At 39.5% G+C, this 14174-nt stretch overlaps 1 protein-coding gene across 1 annotated transcript in view; it reads left to right on the top strand.

The window, feature by feature from the left end:
• Nucleotides 1–14174, top strand: part of LOC128857452 (netrin-A-like) — a 153496-nt gene that overhangs the window by 31728 nt on the left and 107594 nt on the right. The window contains exon 2 of the mRNA XM_054093209.1: nt 8795–8983. Within this exon, the coding sequence (XP_053949184.1) occupies nt 8795–8983 (189 nt within the window). The remainder of the gene's footprint in view (nt 1–8794; nt 8984–14174) is intronic.

Raw genomic sequence — 14174 nt, 5'->3', positions numbered from 1 at the left:
ATATTCGAGAACATCTCATTTATTTCTGATTAGTTTCAGATATTTTACGGCTCTAAAGGCAAACAACAAATCTTTTTTCAATAGCTGCAGAAAAATCATCTTACTCTACTTCACCTTACTTGCCGCCACTACACATTTTTAGATCCTCTCGATAGTCAGGTGCATCAGTTTTAGTTTAGATTTACTTTCATATTTCAAACAAAGTTGAATTCAAGTGTTTTCTTCTTCTCCTCGTTAAAAAGAGATATCGAGAGTTAGAATAAAATTTTTTATAACTAATGTATTATTAATTGGATTACAGAGCAATGAAAATGTTACCGCAGCTTCTTCTTTCGCGTTCCGCCCACTTCAATAGAATTCGACTTCAATTCCTCCACCTCAAAATGCTTCCGGCGCGTGCAGTTAGTGAGGGCGATTTTTTTGCTTTATATCCTACGCTTAACGTAAAATTGTTATATTATTTGTTGTTGTTCAAACGAAACATGAAGAACTGAATTCGAAAATTTGAAAAAATTGAATAATAAAAATAAAAAAAGGTCCCATTTTTAAGATTAAAAACTTTTACTCGTTACTTGAATATAAGCGATAGGCTAAATAGCAGTCAAAGAGAGAACCCACTTGGACAATAAATCAAATTTGTTGTTGTTGTTGTAGCAGCATAAACATTCTCCATACATATACGGGGAATGCTGCTGAAGTGAAAGGCCTTGGCCGGATATAAATCCGGGTCGTTCCGGTTACGTAGAACCGCTTGTCGTGGGAACGAATCAAATTCGTCTATTGTGATGCCATGCAGAGGAAAAACAGAGGGAGAAAAACCCGAACAGGTGGAAAAAGAAAGTGATACACCATACTCTTGTCCCATATGTGTTGTTCAAATAACTAACTCAGCTAAAGCTTTGGATTTAATGATTTAGATTTATTGCGTCACAAAATTACTCAATGAGTATTAGATTGTGACTTTTTTTCAAAACAGTGCAATATGACAATCTCAGATTTCTCAAACAATTTCTTAACTAAAGACTAAAACAAAGGACTGATCACTAAGTTAAAACTAGTGCTTCCTAACAATATATGCACACTACTGGAAAGTTACATAACAGATCGACATTTCTACGTTAAGTTTAACGACAATACCTCATCATTCCGAAAAATTGCAGCAGGAATTCCAAAGGGTAGCGTTCTCGGACCACTGCTTTACAATCTATACACTGCTGATATACCAGGCCCACTGACGCAAATGCAATGTTGACTTCATTCGCAGATAACACAGTTTTACTTTACGAACATAGAAGCTTAGAGAAAGTTACGAAGAAGATGCAACAAATATTTAATAAAATCAAAGAATGGTTCGACTCCCCGAATATTAAAATAAATGCTTTGAAAACGCAGCAGGTTATATACACAACAAAAAGGAACTTCATACCAAGAAACGTCACCATAAATGGAACTCCTATTCCGACATCCTTATCTGCGAAATACCTAAGTATGCATCTGGACAGCTAACTGCTATGGAAGCATCACATTAAAAACAAAAAGGACCAAATCAAAAACAGATTCAAGCAACTCTACTGCCTGCTAAACAAAAACTCAACTTTGCCTTTGAACAATAAAGTTTTATGTAGATTAAAACAAACAAAAACAAAACAATTATAAAACCTATCTGGACTTACGGAATACAACTATGAGGAACAGCAAAAAAATCGAACACTAAATTATGGGGAACCGAACACTAATATATGGGGGAACCTGTTATCCCTATAGGGCGCGTCCCCAGGTGGTGGATAGGGGAACGCCTCCCAGATATGGAAGATAGGAGAGTAGGTCTCCCGCGAACCACACAGGTCGAAGACGTAAACTTCGTTAAAAAAAAAATCCCTCAACCCAAGGTGTAACGCGACCCGTACCTATTGGGTGGGTTTGGCAGCCGGGGGATAAAATTAGGCTGTCTTTTAACGGAGCCCTCCTGACATCAAGCCGCCTCAGGTTGTAACGGTGGCCTTACCATGGTATGGGGCGCTGCCATGGCGGACCGTTTATTTCCCCTAAATCCTCATTAGTCACCGCACATTTCGACATGGGCAGTCCTCTGGAAGGGCAGGTGACCGTAAGAAACAAAATGAACAAACAACAAAAAACAAAAACTTCGGATAACGCTACCAAGAAGACGGACAAACGGACGGACACAAACCCAAAACGAACGGACAAACGGACGCACCCATTGACACAACAGATGGACAAATGGACAACACGGGCCGACACTAACGAAGGAAGTTGGGAACTTCCTCAGAGGACGAACTCTTGCCCTCCAGCCGCTGTGGCGTGCTGTGGCCCACAGCTTTGCCATCAACCTTAAATCAACCATCTACATCCGCTGATGCCAAGGGGCAAAAGCGTAAAAACGTTAAAAAATGCCCGTCCAGGTATAAGCTTTACCAGAGGTCTCTAGCTATTCTCAGTAGAATAAACAAAAATGAGGCTGAAGGGAAAACTCATCCAAAGAACGCGGCCGATAAAGCAAGATGCCAAAAGGTGGTCGATGAGTACCTGGCGCTCCAGACCACCCAGAAGGCAGAAGCCGTGAAACGCAATCGTTCGCAGGACGAAAGCGTCAAACCTACGAAGAAGCACAGAGAGTCGGTTCACACCGTTTCAATACCAAAACCAACCAAACGCACATTTAATGACGTGGCACGGGATCACCTGCAAATATCGTTGGTTGATGAAGTAACTAACCGCGGTAAACCTGCATCGGATAAGTGGTCCGAAATCGAGGCACGGCTGTCCCGCATTGTCATCGATCTCGTCATGGCAAACCCGGAGGGGCATGTGCCAGGCTTTGATTCAGTGGAGGTGGTCCGCGGATACAGGGTGATCAAGTGCGATGATCAACTCTCCCTTAAGTTCCTGCAAACAGTTGTGGGTCGAACGACTGGGAAGGTTTGAGGCTCAAACTAATCCCTGCCAGCGAAATCCCTCGACGGCCGAGAGCTCGCATCTGGATACCGAACATGGAGTTCGAAGCTAAGCAACTAATTCCATACTTGCAGGCACACAACCGCACTGTTCCGATGGATGACTGGAGCACCACAAAAGAACAGTGTGACCTTCCTTCCCCAAATATCGGAGGAGGGCATCGAGCCACTGGGAAAAGTGGACAAAAAACTTCGGTTCGGCGTCAGGAAAACGCAACTGAAGATATTCCGCTCTGCAAATCCGCTCTGCAATTAGATATAGCAAAAAAACACATCCTCCCTGGTGGAGCAATGAGCTCTCGAAATTAAGGGAAGATCGACCTTATATAAATCACAATCTTATTATATTTTTAAAACGAATTTTATTAATATAATAGTTGTATAAATAATATTAACTAACCCATAAATGCTCTTATAAAAAGTATAACTGTAATTAAATGACAAATATGTACGTTACTTTGGGAAAATAAAAAAATAAAAAATACATTAATATTACAAAAATACATTAATATTTTTTAAAATAAAAAATACATTAATATTACAAAAATACATTAATATTTTTTACTAAAGAAGATGTGTGTATTTTACAAATAAAATCGACTTATGAAAAGTATTTTGCTACGAAACAGATGATAAATGATATCTGCCAAAAAAGTTGGCGGATTTCTAGGTGCGCCACTGTAAATAAATATGTACCGTGACTAAGCTCATGAATTTCCATTGCAATAAACGGAGGTGTTAAAACAAATAAAAACTTTGTAAATATAAAGTTATTCCAAAAAAATTTTCCAATATTTTAACACCAGCTACTGTCCGAATGATTAGCGAATTATAATAGAAGCAAAAACGAAATTCTCTGGAAAAACAAGTGCACCAGGCGCTCGCTCGAATAAATTACCACAGCAATCATAATTTATTAGTGATGTAATTTTTTTACACTTACACTTTTATTGCCCACAATCCATCGTAAGCCCAGAGTTACGTCAAATATTTTTGCTGCGTGTTGGCGCTGTTGATTATTTACCGTAAAGCTACCGCAATTTGCATAAGAATAACTTGTGTATTGAATGATAAAAAAGAAATCACAAAAAAAAAAGATACAAGAAATTTAAAACCACCCTCAGCGGAGACAGGCAGGAAGCGACAACGAAGTGGAACAAAACAAAAAAGAAACAACAAAACTCCCTGCTATGGTAACATCAAACGGCGATATGATGCGGCGAAGTGCGACATGCCAGATAAATGTAAATATTGCGCAATAAATAACAGTAAAATAATTGTGTGAGATCAAGCGTTAAAATGCTTGTAGCAAAAGCTCAATCAGTAAGACTGCAAGTATATGTATGTATGTATGTAGTCAAGCGAAAGGAGACGAGCGCCACCACTCAACGCTAATCGCTAAACATTCATCAATTCCGAGCATCAGCATCAGCATCAACATCAGCTACACGACTCGAGGCTGGCTATTTATTATTCATGCTTTTTGGTGTTATTTGTATTTGGTGGACCTAATGGCGTTGTTATATCGAGATTTATACATTACACTCCAGGGAAATTAACGGTAACAAACATTAAATGCCAAAGCTATCAACAGCTTAGTCGGAAAAGTAACAGTAAAAACAGCTATCAGTAAAAATGTTGAAATGAGGGACCAACAACAATGTCATTAATACCGCACTGACAACGGATAAAAGTCAAATATTTATGTGATTTTAAAAACATATTTATTTAGAAATTTTATTTGACATATTTCGGCAGGAAATCGATGACAAACAAAGTACGAAATCTAATACTAATTCGCTACTCCCTTTTGGTTAGCTGAAGCGGCAGGCGCGCATTTGCGTACAAAATAAATACTTACAAATATTTGGAAAGATTGGCTACATAAATGTGTTTTTGATGGCGCCATCTTTTTAATATGCTAGTGCGTGGGAAGTAGCATCCCAAGCTGACTTCGAGTGAAAGCGCTTCGTGTCATTCGGTTCAGTGGAAGCGAAGTTACTGCGTCTAAAGTGTTACGGACGTAGGGACGTTTCATTTCGCAAAAGATAACTGAGGACCAAAACATTCCGGTCAATGACACACTCTTTCGAAAAGCTTTTAGATCGCGCAAAACAGTATACCGAGGCCAGAGGGGACTATTTTGAATAAATAAACTCAAAGTTATTAGAACAAAGCTCCTGTCGTTTCTATTTTAGCTCAGTTTTTTTTATTTTGGACTTCAGCTTGTATATCTTCAAGTTTTGTTATTGAAGGAGAGAAAATTGAATTTGCCGACTCCTTTCAATATCTTGGAAGTGAGATTACGATGGATGGTGGTGCAAAGAAAGCCATAGAATCCATAGCAAAAAGCGTTGGAGCTTTCGCCAGCTTACGAGAAATCTGGAACTCAACCAGCTTATCTGTGAAGACAAAATTGAACTTGTACAAATCCAATGTCCTCACAGTTCTTTTATTTGGTTGTGAGACATGGCTAGTTAGCGATGGCATTGCAAGCAAGTTACAAGCCTTTATAAATAGAGGACTGCGTTGCATTGTCAAAAATTTGGTGGCCCAACAGCGTCATTATGCCAACGCTGTATCATCGAGCCAATCGCTACAATAATAAAAAGGCGTAAATTGGGGTTGGATCGGGCACACTTTACGTAAACCTCCCGGGAAAATCTGTCGCTACGCACTTGACTGGAATCACCTGGGCAGCCGGTGCTCCCCCAGGAGTGAGAGGAAAAAATTATGATGCTGATGATATTTTCATTTCACTTCATTTATTAAGTCTGTGGTTAGCGGCAGGCTAAGCACCTACCCTGTCCGAAAGCAAAATAGATTAACGAAACCAACGCAAGACTGAGTCTTGTCGAGGTCGATGCTCCCAAGTGGAGAAAACAAGACCAAAAAAAAATGGTTACAATACCTTACAAATTAGGGGTACAAAATAACTTAGAATTAAGACTTTAAAGTAATTTGATTCCTGCTTGGATTAAAACAGAGATCTAAGAAGGCCAAAATCAAAATCAAGATCGAGATTTTATAAACATTATTAATTTCAATGAATGATTTAGTCATCATCATCATTGTTGGCGTGACAGTCCATGTTGAACCTTAGTCGCCCTCAACAGCTGCGACGGAGACTAAAAACCTGCCTTTCGTTTGTTACCGTCGCACACTCTGGAACTGCTTTCGCATTTATTCAGAGTGACGCCCCATCTTCCTCATTACAAAGATCTATACCTATGTGCCTGCGTCCAGAACCCGCTTTTTATCTGGACAATTCTTTCTCCCAGGTTTACTCACTACTTAGCATCTTGCCGATTACATTTTCAAAAGTTATGTGCCCGACTGCATTCTCCAGCGTTCGACGTTCTTGTTCCCATAGCATGCATTGGAAGAATGTGTGTTCAGCATCATCTTCGGCGGCATCCTCGTATATGCATGTGGGGTGTTCGCATTTTCCTAATTTGAAAAGGTATTTCTGGAAATACCCGTGCTCGGAAAGCATTTGAGTTGTATAAAAATTAACTTCGCCGATGTACCTGCTGTTCCATGTGGCGTATTTCGTTAATCCAGCGGTCTTGCCATAGCCCTAGCGTTTCATCCCTTATTTCGCGCGCTGCAGGTTTGCTAACGCTTTCTCCATTTCTTCCCTTTCAAATGTCTTGGCATCATCATCAACTGTGTCAACGCAGGTTTTCCTTGGGCAACCACTTTCAACTACAACTTTATTGGGATCCATTCTCAGTACAAGTGTCGCCCACTTGAGGCGCTGACACTTGATGTAGTCGGCGATTGGCGATTTGGACGTCGTTTAGCTCAGCAAGGATTCATCGTTGTAACTTAGACGAGAGTTAGCGTGATCTATCCACATCGGTCCAAGGATGCGGCAAGGGTTTTTTTGCTCAAATACGTTAAGCGTTTCTTCATTCGCCTTACGCATCTCCTTGATTTCAGAACAATATGTAATGCAATCGCGTATCGGCACCCATGTCACTGTTGACAGTTATAATTTCGAAGTTGTAAAAGACTTCGTTTATTTAGGAACCAGCATTAACACCGATAACAATGTCAGCCTTGAAATCCAACGTAGAATCTCTCTTGCCAACAAGTGCTACTTTGGACTAAGTAGGCAACTGAGTAGTAAAGTCCTCTCTCGACGAACAAATCTAACACTCTACAAGGCTCTCATCACGCCCGTCCTAACGTATGGCGCAGAGGCTTGGACGATGACAACATCCGATCAAGCGACGCTTGGAGTGTTTGAGAGAAAGATTCTGCGTAAGACTTTTGGACCTTTGCACTTTGGCCACGGCGAATAACGCAATGCTGTATGAGCTTTACGACGACATAGATATAGCGCAGCGAATAAAGATCCAGCGGCTACGTTGGCTGGGTCATGTCGTCCGAATGGATACAAACGCTCCGGCTCTGAAAGTATTTGATGCGGTACCAGCTGGTGGTAGCAGAGGAAGAGGAAGGCCTCCTCTACGTTGGAAAGATCAGGTGGAGAAGGACTTGGCTTCACTTGGTGTGTCCAATTGGCGCCGGTTAGCACGAGAAAGAAACGACTGGCGCACTTTGTTAAACTCGGCCAATATCGCGTAAGCGGTTATAGCGCCAATTAAGAAAAAGAAGAGTTTCTGCTCCATTCGCTTAGAAAGAAACAAGACTCTAGCGAAAAGAAGACCACGTTCCTCGCCTGGGCAATAGCTTCATGTTTGCGTCAATGTGGCAGATTTTCATTCAGCTGGAATTTTTCTTCAGTAATGGGCGCATAATTTAAATACAAATAATTTGATTTAAAAATTGTAACAAGCAAGGGAAAGTAAAAACACAAAAGTCTTTGGGGAATATTCAAGCTTTTCTTCTCCAGTAGATCTGGCCAATCAATGTCGTAGATAAACATCAGCGAGTGTATGATACGCTTTGAGGATAGTGATTTTGTATTTATTAACATACAACGGGCCTCTTAAGACTGACGTGCAGAGATTTCAGTACAAGCCGAACAAAGCCGCATTGAACTCTTCGAACCTTTGGGAATTTAGTTTTTTGTATTCGAGTTGTATTTTTGCATATTTCCAGCGGTCAATAAATTCGACTGTGTCGAGGAAAAGGTTGAAAATATATTTTAAGTGTAGCCACACCATCCAAGCCACATTTAATTGATGGCTGTATGGAAGATAATATTTTGTTTAGATATGGGCAGGGATCCAAAGAGCTTAGAGGGAATCAAGTCGCCAGAATTTATGGCTTTTGCACCATAGTGGACAAAGTTTGACTTAAAGAAATCAACAGAACGTGTTACGTGCCTTACTATGCAAATGAAGAGATAAGTTTGGATAGCTAAAACGACACATTAGTTTTTAAATATATTTAAAAACAAATTTTTTTTTTAATGTGTCACATAGGAAATATTTAGTGAAAAATTGTAAAGGGAAAACTACAAATGAGCCATTTGTAAGTGTCAGGGGCTTGGGGTTGGTTCAAATTTTATTGATGATTTACTATTGTATTATTATTAATTGGTATATCCTTTAACTAAAAACAGTAGAAAAATTGGTGCCTGGAACTGACATTTAAAAAAACGTCAAACCATCAACAAAAAACAAATTTGTTTAAATCAGCTTTAAAGTCGAGAATCTCACAAACTAAGTTCTTGGCGTCACATCCAATACGAAAATTAGTCCGAAATAACGCAAATAATAAAGTCCTTAATTACACCGGCAAATCCCGTACAATTCATAAATTAATTATTCTGCTGTTTTATTATTCGTATTTTCGCTAAATTACTCATCTTAATCTGTCTTTTTCATTTTTATTCTTTTTAGTATGCAATTGCAACAATCACGCCCGTCAATGCCGCTTCAATATGGAACTTTTCAAGCTCTCAGGTCGCATCTCTGGTGGCGTTTGCCAAAATTGTCGCCACTACACCACCGGCCGCCACTGTCACTACTGCAAGGAAGGCTACTACCGCGATCCCTCCAAACCGCTGAACCACCGTCGTGTATGCAAGCGTGAGTATAAGTTTAATTGTTTTAAATTGACAGCAAAAACCAAAATATTATATGACTAGCGGTATTTCACTGATTTGAAAGAATTGTAAGATTTTCATACACGCATATAAATGGTGAGCGCTACAACGAAATATTCGTGAATTTTTCACTTAATTGAAACTTAAAAAAAAGTTTTTGGGGTGCAACTTCACCGAATTTCACTTCTTTGTGACGGTTGAGGGTTGCTATTTATATTTCTGGCCCAGCAATCGAAAAATTAACACGGCTGATTGGCAACGGCTTAGTAGTTTTTTTAAATATTTATTTTCCTTGACAATCAACGCAGCTTTCCATTCCTTTGAACCAATTTTCGCAGCAGTTTGCCCAGTTCCGTTGCAGTCTTCAAATTTCAAACACATTTTTTTACCACATGATCATACAAAATCGTGTTGATTCCGGAAAGGTCGTCCAAAATCAGTTTTTGCTGGGCCAAAAAATATCGCTGCTGTGAGTTTGAAGCATCCTTGAGCATTTGTGTGACGAACATCAATAGGATTTTTTTAACAATTAATATTAATTCGGGAAGAAAGTAGAAGTTTTTAAAATTTTTTTGTCTATACCCTTTCTAGAGCGTCCACATCCATAAAGTATACTTAGGTTGAAGTCGCCATCTTCTTCCAAGCATACGAGGTGTGTTCAAAAAGTCTCGCGAATTTCTATTTTTTTGTGGCGATTTTGGTACTCATGTCTCTCACTCATGCCGACGAGTTCGGCCATTTTGAATGTTCAGTTAATTGTTGACTGCGGCTTTGGTTCCACGTGTTTCGGCTCGTCTTCGGTTTTTACCTATTCAAAAAGATGGATCAAAGTCATACGGAGAAGCTACTTTGGACCAAAGCAAAGTTTGTCGGTGGTAAAAAATGTTCTCAGAAGGCCGAGAAGATGTGAACGACGAAAAGCGTGCCGGACGTCCGAGCACTTCAACAACAGACGAAAGAATTGATGAAGTGCAGAAAATGGTATTGGTCAAATCTTCGAATCACCGTTAGAGAAGTTGCTGAGGACCTAGAGATATCGATTGGCATGAGACGGGTCGCCGCAAAATTCGTACCAAAACTGCTCAATTTCGACCAAAAGGAGCATCGCATGAACATTGCTAATGAGATGTTAAACTCTGTCCGCGTCGACCCAAATTTGCTCCAGAGGGTCATAACTGGTGACGAATCGTGGGTTTATGATTATGACGTGGAAACCGAAGATCAATCATCTCAATGGAGGCTGCCGCACGAACCGAGACCGAAAAAAGCGCGCCAAGTTCGGTCGAATGTAAAATTTTTGCGTACCGTTTTCTTCGATTGCAGGGAGCTGTGCATCATGAGTTCTTGCCACAGGTTAAAACGATCAATAAGGAATATTACCTGCAAGTTCTGCGCAATTTGCGTGAAGCGATCCGCCAGAAGCGCCCGGATTTGTGGAAGAACGCACGCCACTGCTCACACATCATTGCTTGTGCGCCACTTTTTGGCTAAAAACAACACACTAATGATGCCACAGCCACCGTATTCCCTAGATCTGGCCTCCTATAACTTTTTCTTGTTCCCGAAACTGAAAAGGCCCATGAAAGGACGACGCTACGCTACGATTGGCGTTGAACAAGATAAAAAAAATGATTTTTTGAAGTTCTTCGAAGATTGGAAAAAACGTTGGCACAAGTGCATAATATCTCATGTGGAGTGCCCCTGTGGACCTTCTTGATTATGTTGATATTACCCATATTAGCTTTGATGATCCTGGTTTCTAGCATAGAGATGACCCAATTACTGATGCAATTTTCCACCTCTAAGTCTATCAACGCCCATATTGGACATAGTTCTGATGCCATTGGCACCACAACGACGTCAACACTGTGCATAAATAATTTGTAAAACTGGAAAAAAATGCTGAAAAAATAATCAGCATTGACACTTTTGATGTTTAATAACAATTACTCGAAAAAGATCGATGCACTCGAACTTGCTCTAAAACTTTCGTGTAATGAGTTCGATTAGGAGTGCAATAACTTGGGAAATTTTGTTGCGTTCGACTTGAAATTTGTACACAATATTCTAAAATTATTATGCATTAATTAAAAATAAAAATTTAAAAATGCGTAAAATACATCCCTCGAAATCATCCCATCTAAAATCTCCCCAAACTCCAAATCCATGTTTACCTAAGCCAATGGCACAGAATCGATCTGACTACATGCAACTGACCTTATTAAGAGTATTCAGTTTCCGACGCAGCAGTTCTTACTTACTTGTTTCACAAAATTTTCTTTTATATCTTTGCATGTTTCGTCAAAAGCGCAAAGATTAACTTTTAAATTCACAACTTTAAAACTACAATAGCTCAACTGCTAAACAAATTTTTTTAAAACAAAAAAAGTTTAAGTTAAGGGTTTTCCAATAAGAGGTGTTACTTTGGTATTCAAAGAAAAATGTGTGGCACGTAGCGCCGTCTTGTTGAAAATAAACGTTGTCCAGATCAATACCATCCAATTCCGGCCTTAAAAAATCGTTAACCATCTCGCGATAGCGCAATCCATTCACCGTAACTGTTGCTCCAGCTTCATTTTCGAAAAAGTAAGGTCCAATTACTCCGCTGGACCATAAATCGCACCAAGCAGTCATACGTAGAGGATACAGCGGCTTTTCAACAATTACTCATGAATTTTCTGAGCCCTAGATCCGACAATGTTGCTTGTTGACGAAGCCACAGAGGTGGAAATGGGCCTCATCACTCAAGATTCTTTTTCGATGAAATTGCGCAGAATTTTCATGTTTTCATGCATTTCAACGACCCAATCAGCAATGACACGATATTGTTGATGATCGGGCGGGTTGAGTTCTTGTGTTAACTGGATTTTACAAGCCTCAAGTCCCAAATCTTTATGCAAAATACGGTGTGGAATACCTCATTCCAAAGAACGAGAAGAATGGACAATCCTGGGTTTTCTTCAACACTTTCGGCTACACCAGCAATATTTCCGGCTGTTCTTGAGCGACGTGCATATTCTTCACATCACCAACTTGTCCCAACAGCGCGAATTTTTTCACCAATTTCTATATTGCGGTCCGTCAAGGCGTTTCACGATGCCCCAAAAATGTTCGAGTTCGAGTTTTACGAACCATCTCTGCCAACTTTTCACCATTTTTACAGAGAAATTTAATAATTTCAATGCCTTATTGAAGCGAGAATCCTTCCATTTTTATTAATGGCGTAGTTTCTACTATCGTAAATATCAAAAAATGTAAGCTTCAAAAGTGGCATCTACCGAAATAGCGGGCTATTCAAAGTAACACCTGTTATTGGAAAACCCTTTAAAATCCCAAAGAAATTAACATCAAATGTCTTCTTTAAGCCTTGACACTTAATAACTAATGCCACTAATTGCGAATGTGATTTGTTGCACGCATAATTTTTCATTTATTAATAAAGTCACAAAACAAAGAGAGAAGGGAGGAGAAGCAAACACAGAAAAAGTGGCTACTACGGCTATTCCTAATGACCCAAACAATAAAACCAACAAACAGACTGAAGCTGCTGAGGCAACATTAATGGGTCGCCGCTAATTTCATCAATAGCAATTAGAGACTAATTTAAATGGGGCAATAAAAATACTTGAAGGTTCGCCGACGCCAACAACAAGCCAACCGCCGGCTGCAAGCGACACTTCAACACTCTCGATTTTCAATATTTTGGGACAAATTAATATTGACATATTAAACAAAGTGCATGCAGCTTTTTGTTGTTAAATTTTTTTTTTTTTTTCGATATTTCGTTTTTGTGAGTTCTTTTTATAAGTGTTTTATTTTTTCACATTTTTTTTGCTACAACAGCCGCTTTACACTTAATTATTTATGGGCGTTTGGTGAATGGCAAATTGTTGAATGCATAAAATACATAAATACAAATAATTTACACGTTAATGTGCACACAAAGCGGCATTTACATAAAATAAATATTCATAGGCTATTCCGCTATTCTGTTTGTTGAGTGTTTTTGGTTGATTTTTACTATGAAAAATATGTGCGTGCTTGTGTGCCTATATGAAAATCAATGCAAATCAATTTAACACTCGTAAAGTAATTGAGGATAAAACAGGTAATTTTTTATTAGCGGAACTTCAATTATTTTTTTCTTTGCCGTCTATTAATTAATTTGTGATAAATTTTACGAGATATCTGGGGGTTAGGGAAATAATTTAGCGACTGACGCACAGTAGAGCTGTTACCCAAAATCATGCTATTAATTCACGGGAATTTTTCACTCGAATTTTATGACTATGAACTTAGCATGATAATAGTAGTGAAAAATGGAGGAATTTAAAACCAGGGCATACCACCTTGATAAAAAAGATCCCGCAATATATTCAGGAAATTCAAAATATGTTTTCCCCCCTCTTCACTCCACTCGGGGCCATCGGGCCTCGGCAAGACTCAGCCTTGCGTTGGTTTCGTTACTCTATTTTGATTTCTGACAGGGTAGGTGATTATCCTGCCGCTACCAGTCCTAAACAGAGGGAATGACCACCTGTCGTTGCTTAGGAACAACGCCTTCTAACTGCTTAGAGCGTAATCTGTGTTTCACTTTGTTCTGCCAGAAGAATCACACAGATGGTTGAGGACTTCGCTAAATTTGGTGTGTCTGCGTTAATACCGCGGTTGCCCGCTTCCTCTTGCTGGCCCTACTGATGCAATGCGTAACTGTGTATTTTTCTTTGTTTTTTGATTCTTGTTCTACAGGGTGGGCCATATAGCGTTTGCTTTTTGAACCACCTATTTTTTTGAGAATGGTAACGCAAATGACATGTCAAATGTGTTCATAAATTACTTAAAGGTTTGACATTTACGAGACGCTATACGCTTGAACAAAATTGGGAAATATTGAAAGCCTATTTCCAAAGTGGAGAGTCGTCTTCTTCTTTCCTGGTTTTCACATCGGTGGCTACGTCAATAAGCAAAATTGTCGGATTTGGGGCTCAGAAAATCCACACGTTACTGTAGTGAGGCAAAAGCATCCACAACGAGTCACTGTTCGGTGCGGTTTTTGGTCTGGCGGCATCATTTTTTTTCGAAAATGATTGAGGAGCCGCGTACAATGGCGAGCATTACAGTGACATGCTCAACGAGTTTTTGTTTCCAAAAATTGAAGAGGGTGGCATGGACGA

The sequence above is a fragment of the Anastrepha ludens genome, chromosome 3 (genome assembly GCF_028408465.1).
Source record: "Anastrepha ludens isolate Willacy chromosome 3, idAnaLude1.1, whole genome shotgun sequence".
Classification (NCBI taxonomy): Eukaryota; Metazoa; Arthropoda; class Insecta; order Diptera; family Tephritidae; genus Anastrepha; species Anastrepha ludens.
The sequence above is the reverse complement of the archived record's forward strand: the minus strand, read 5'-3'. Positions and strand labels throughout refer to the sequence as shown.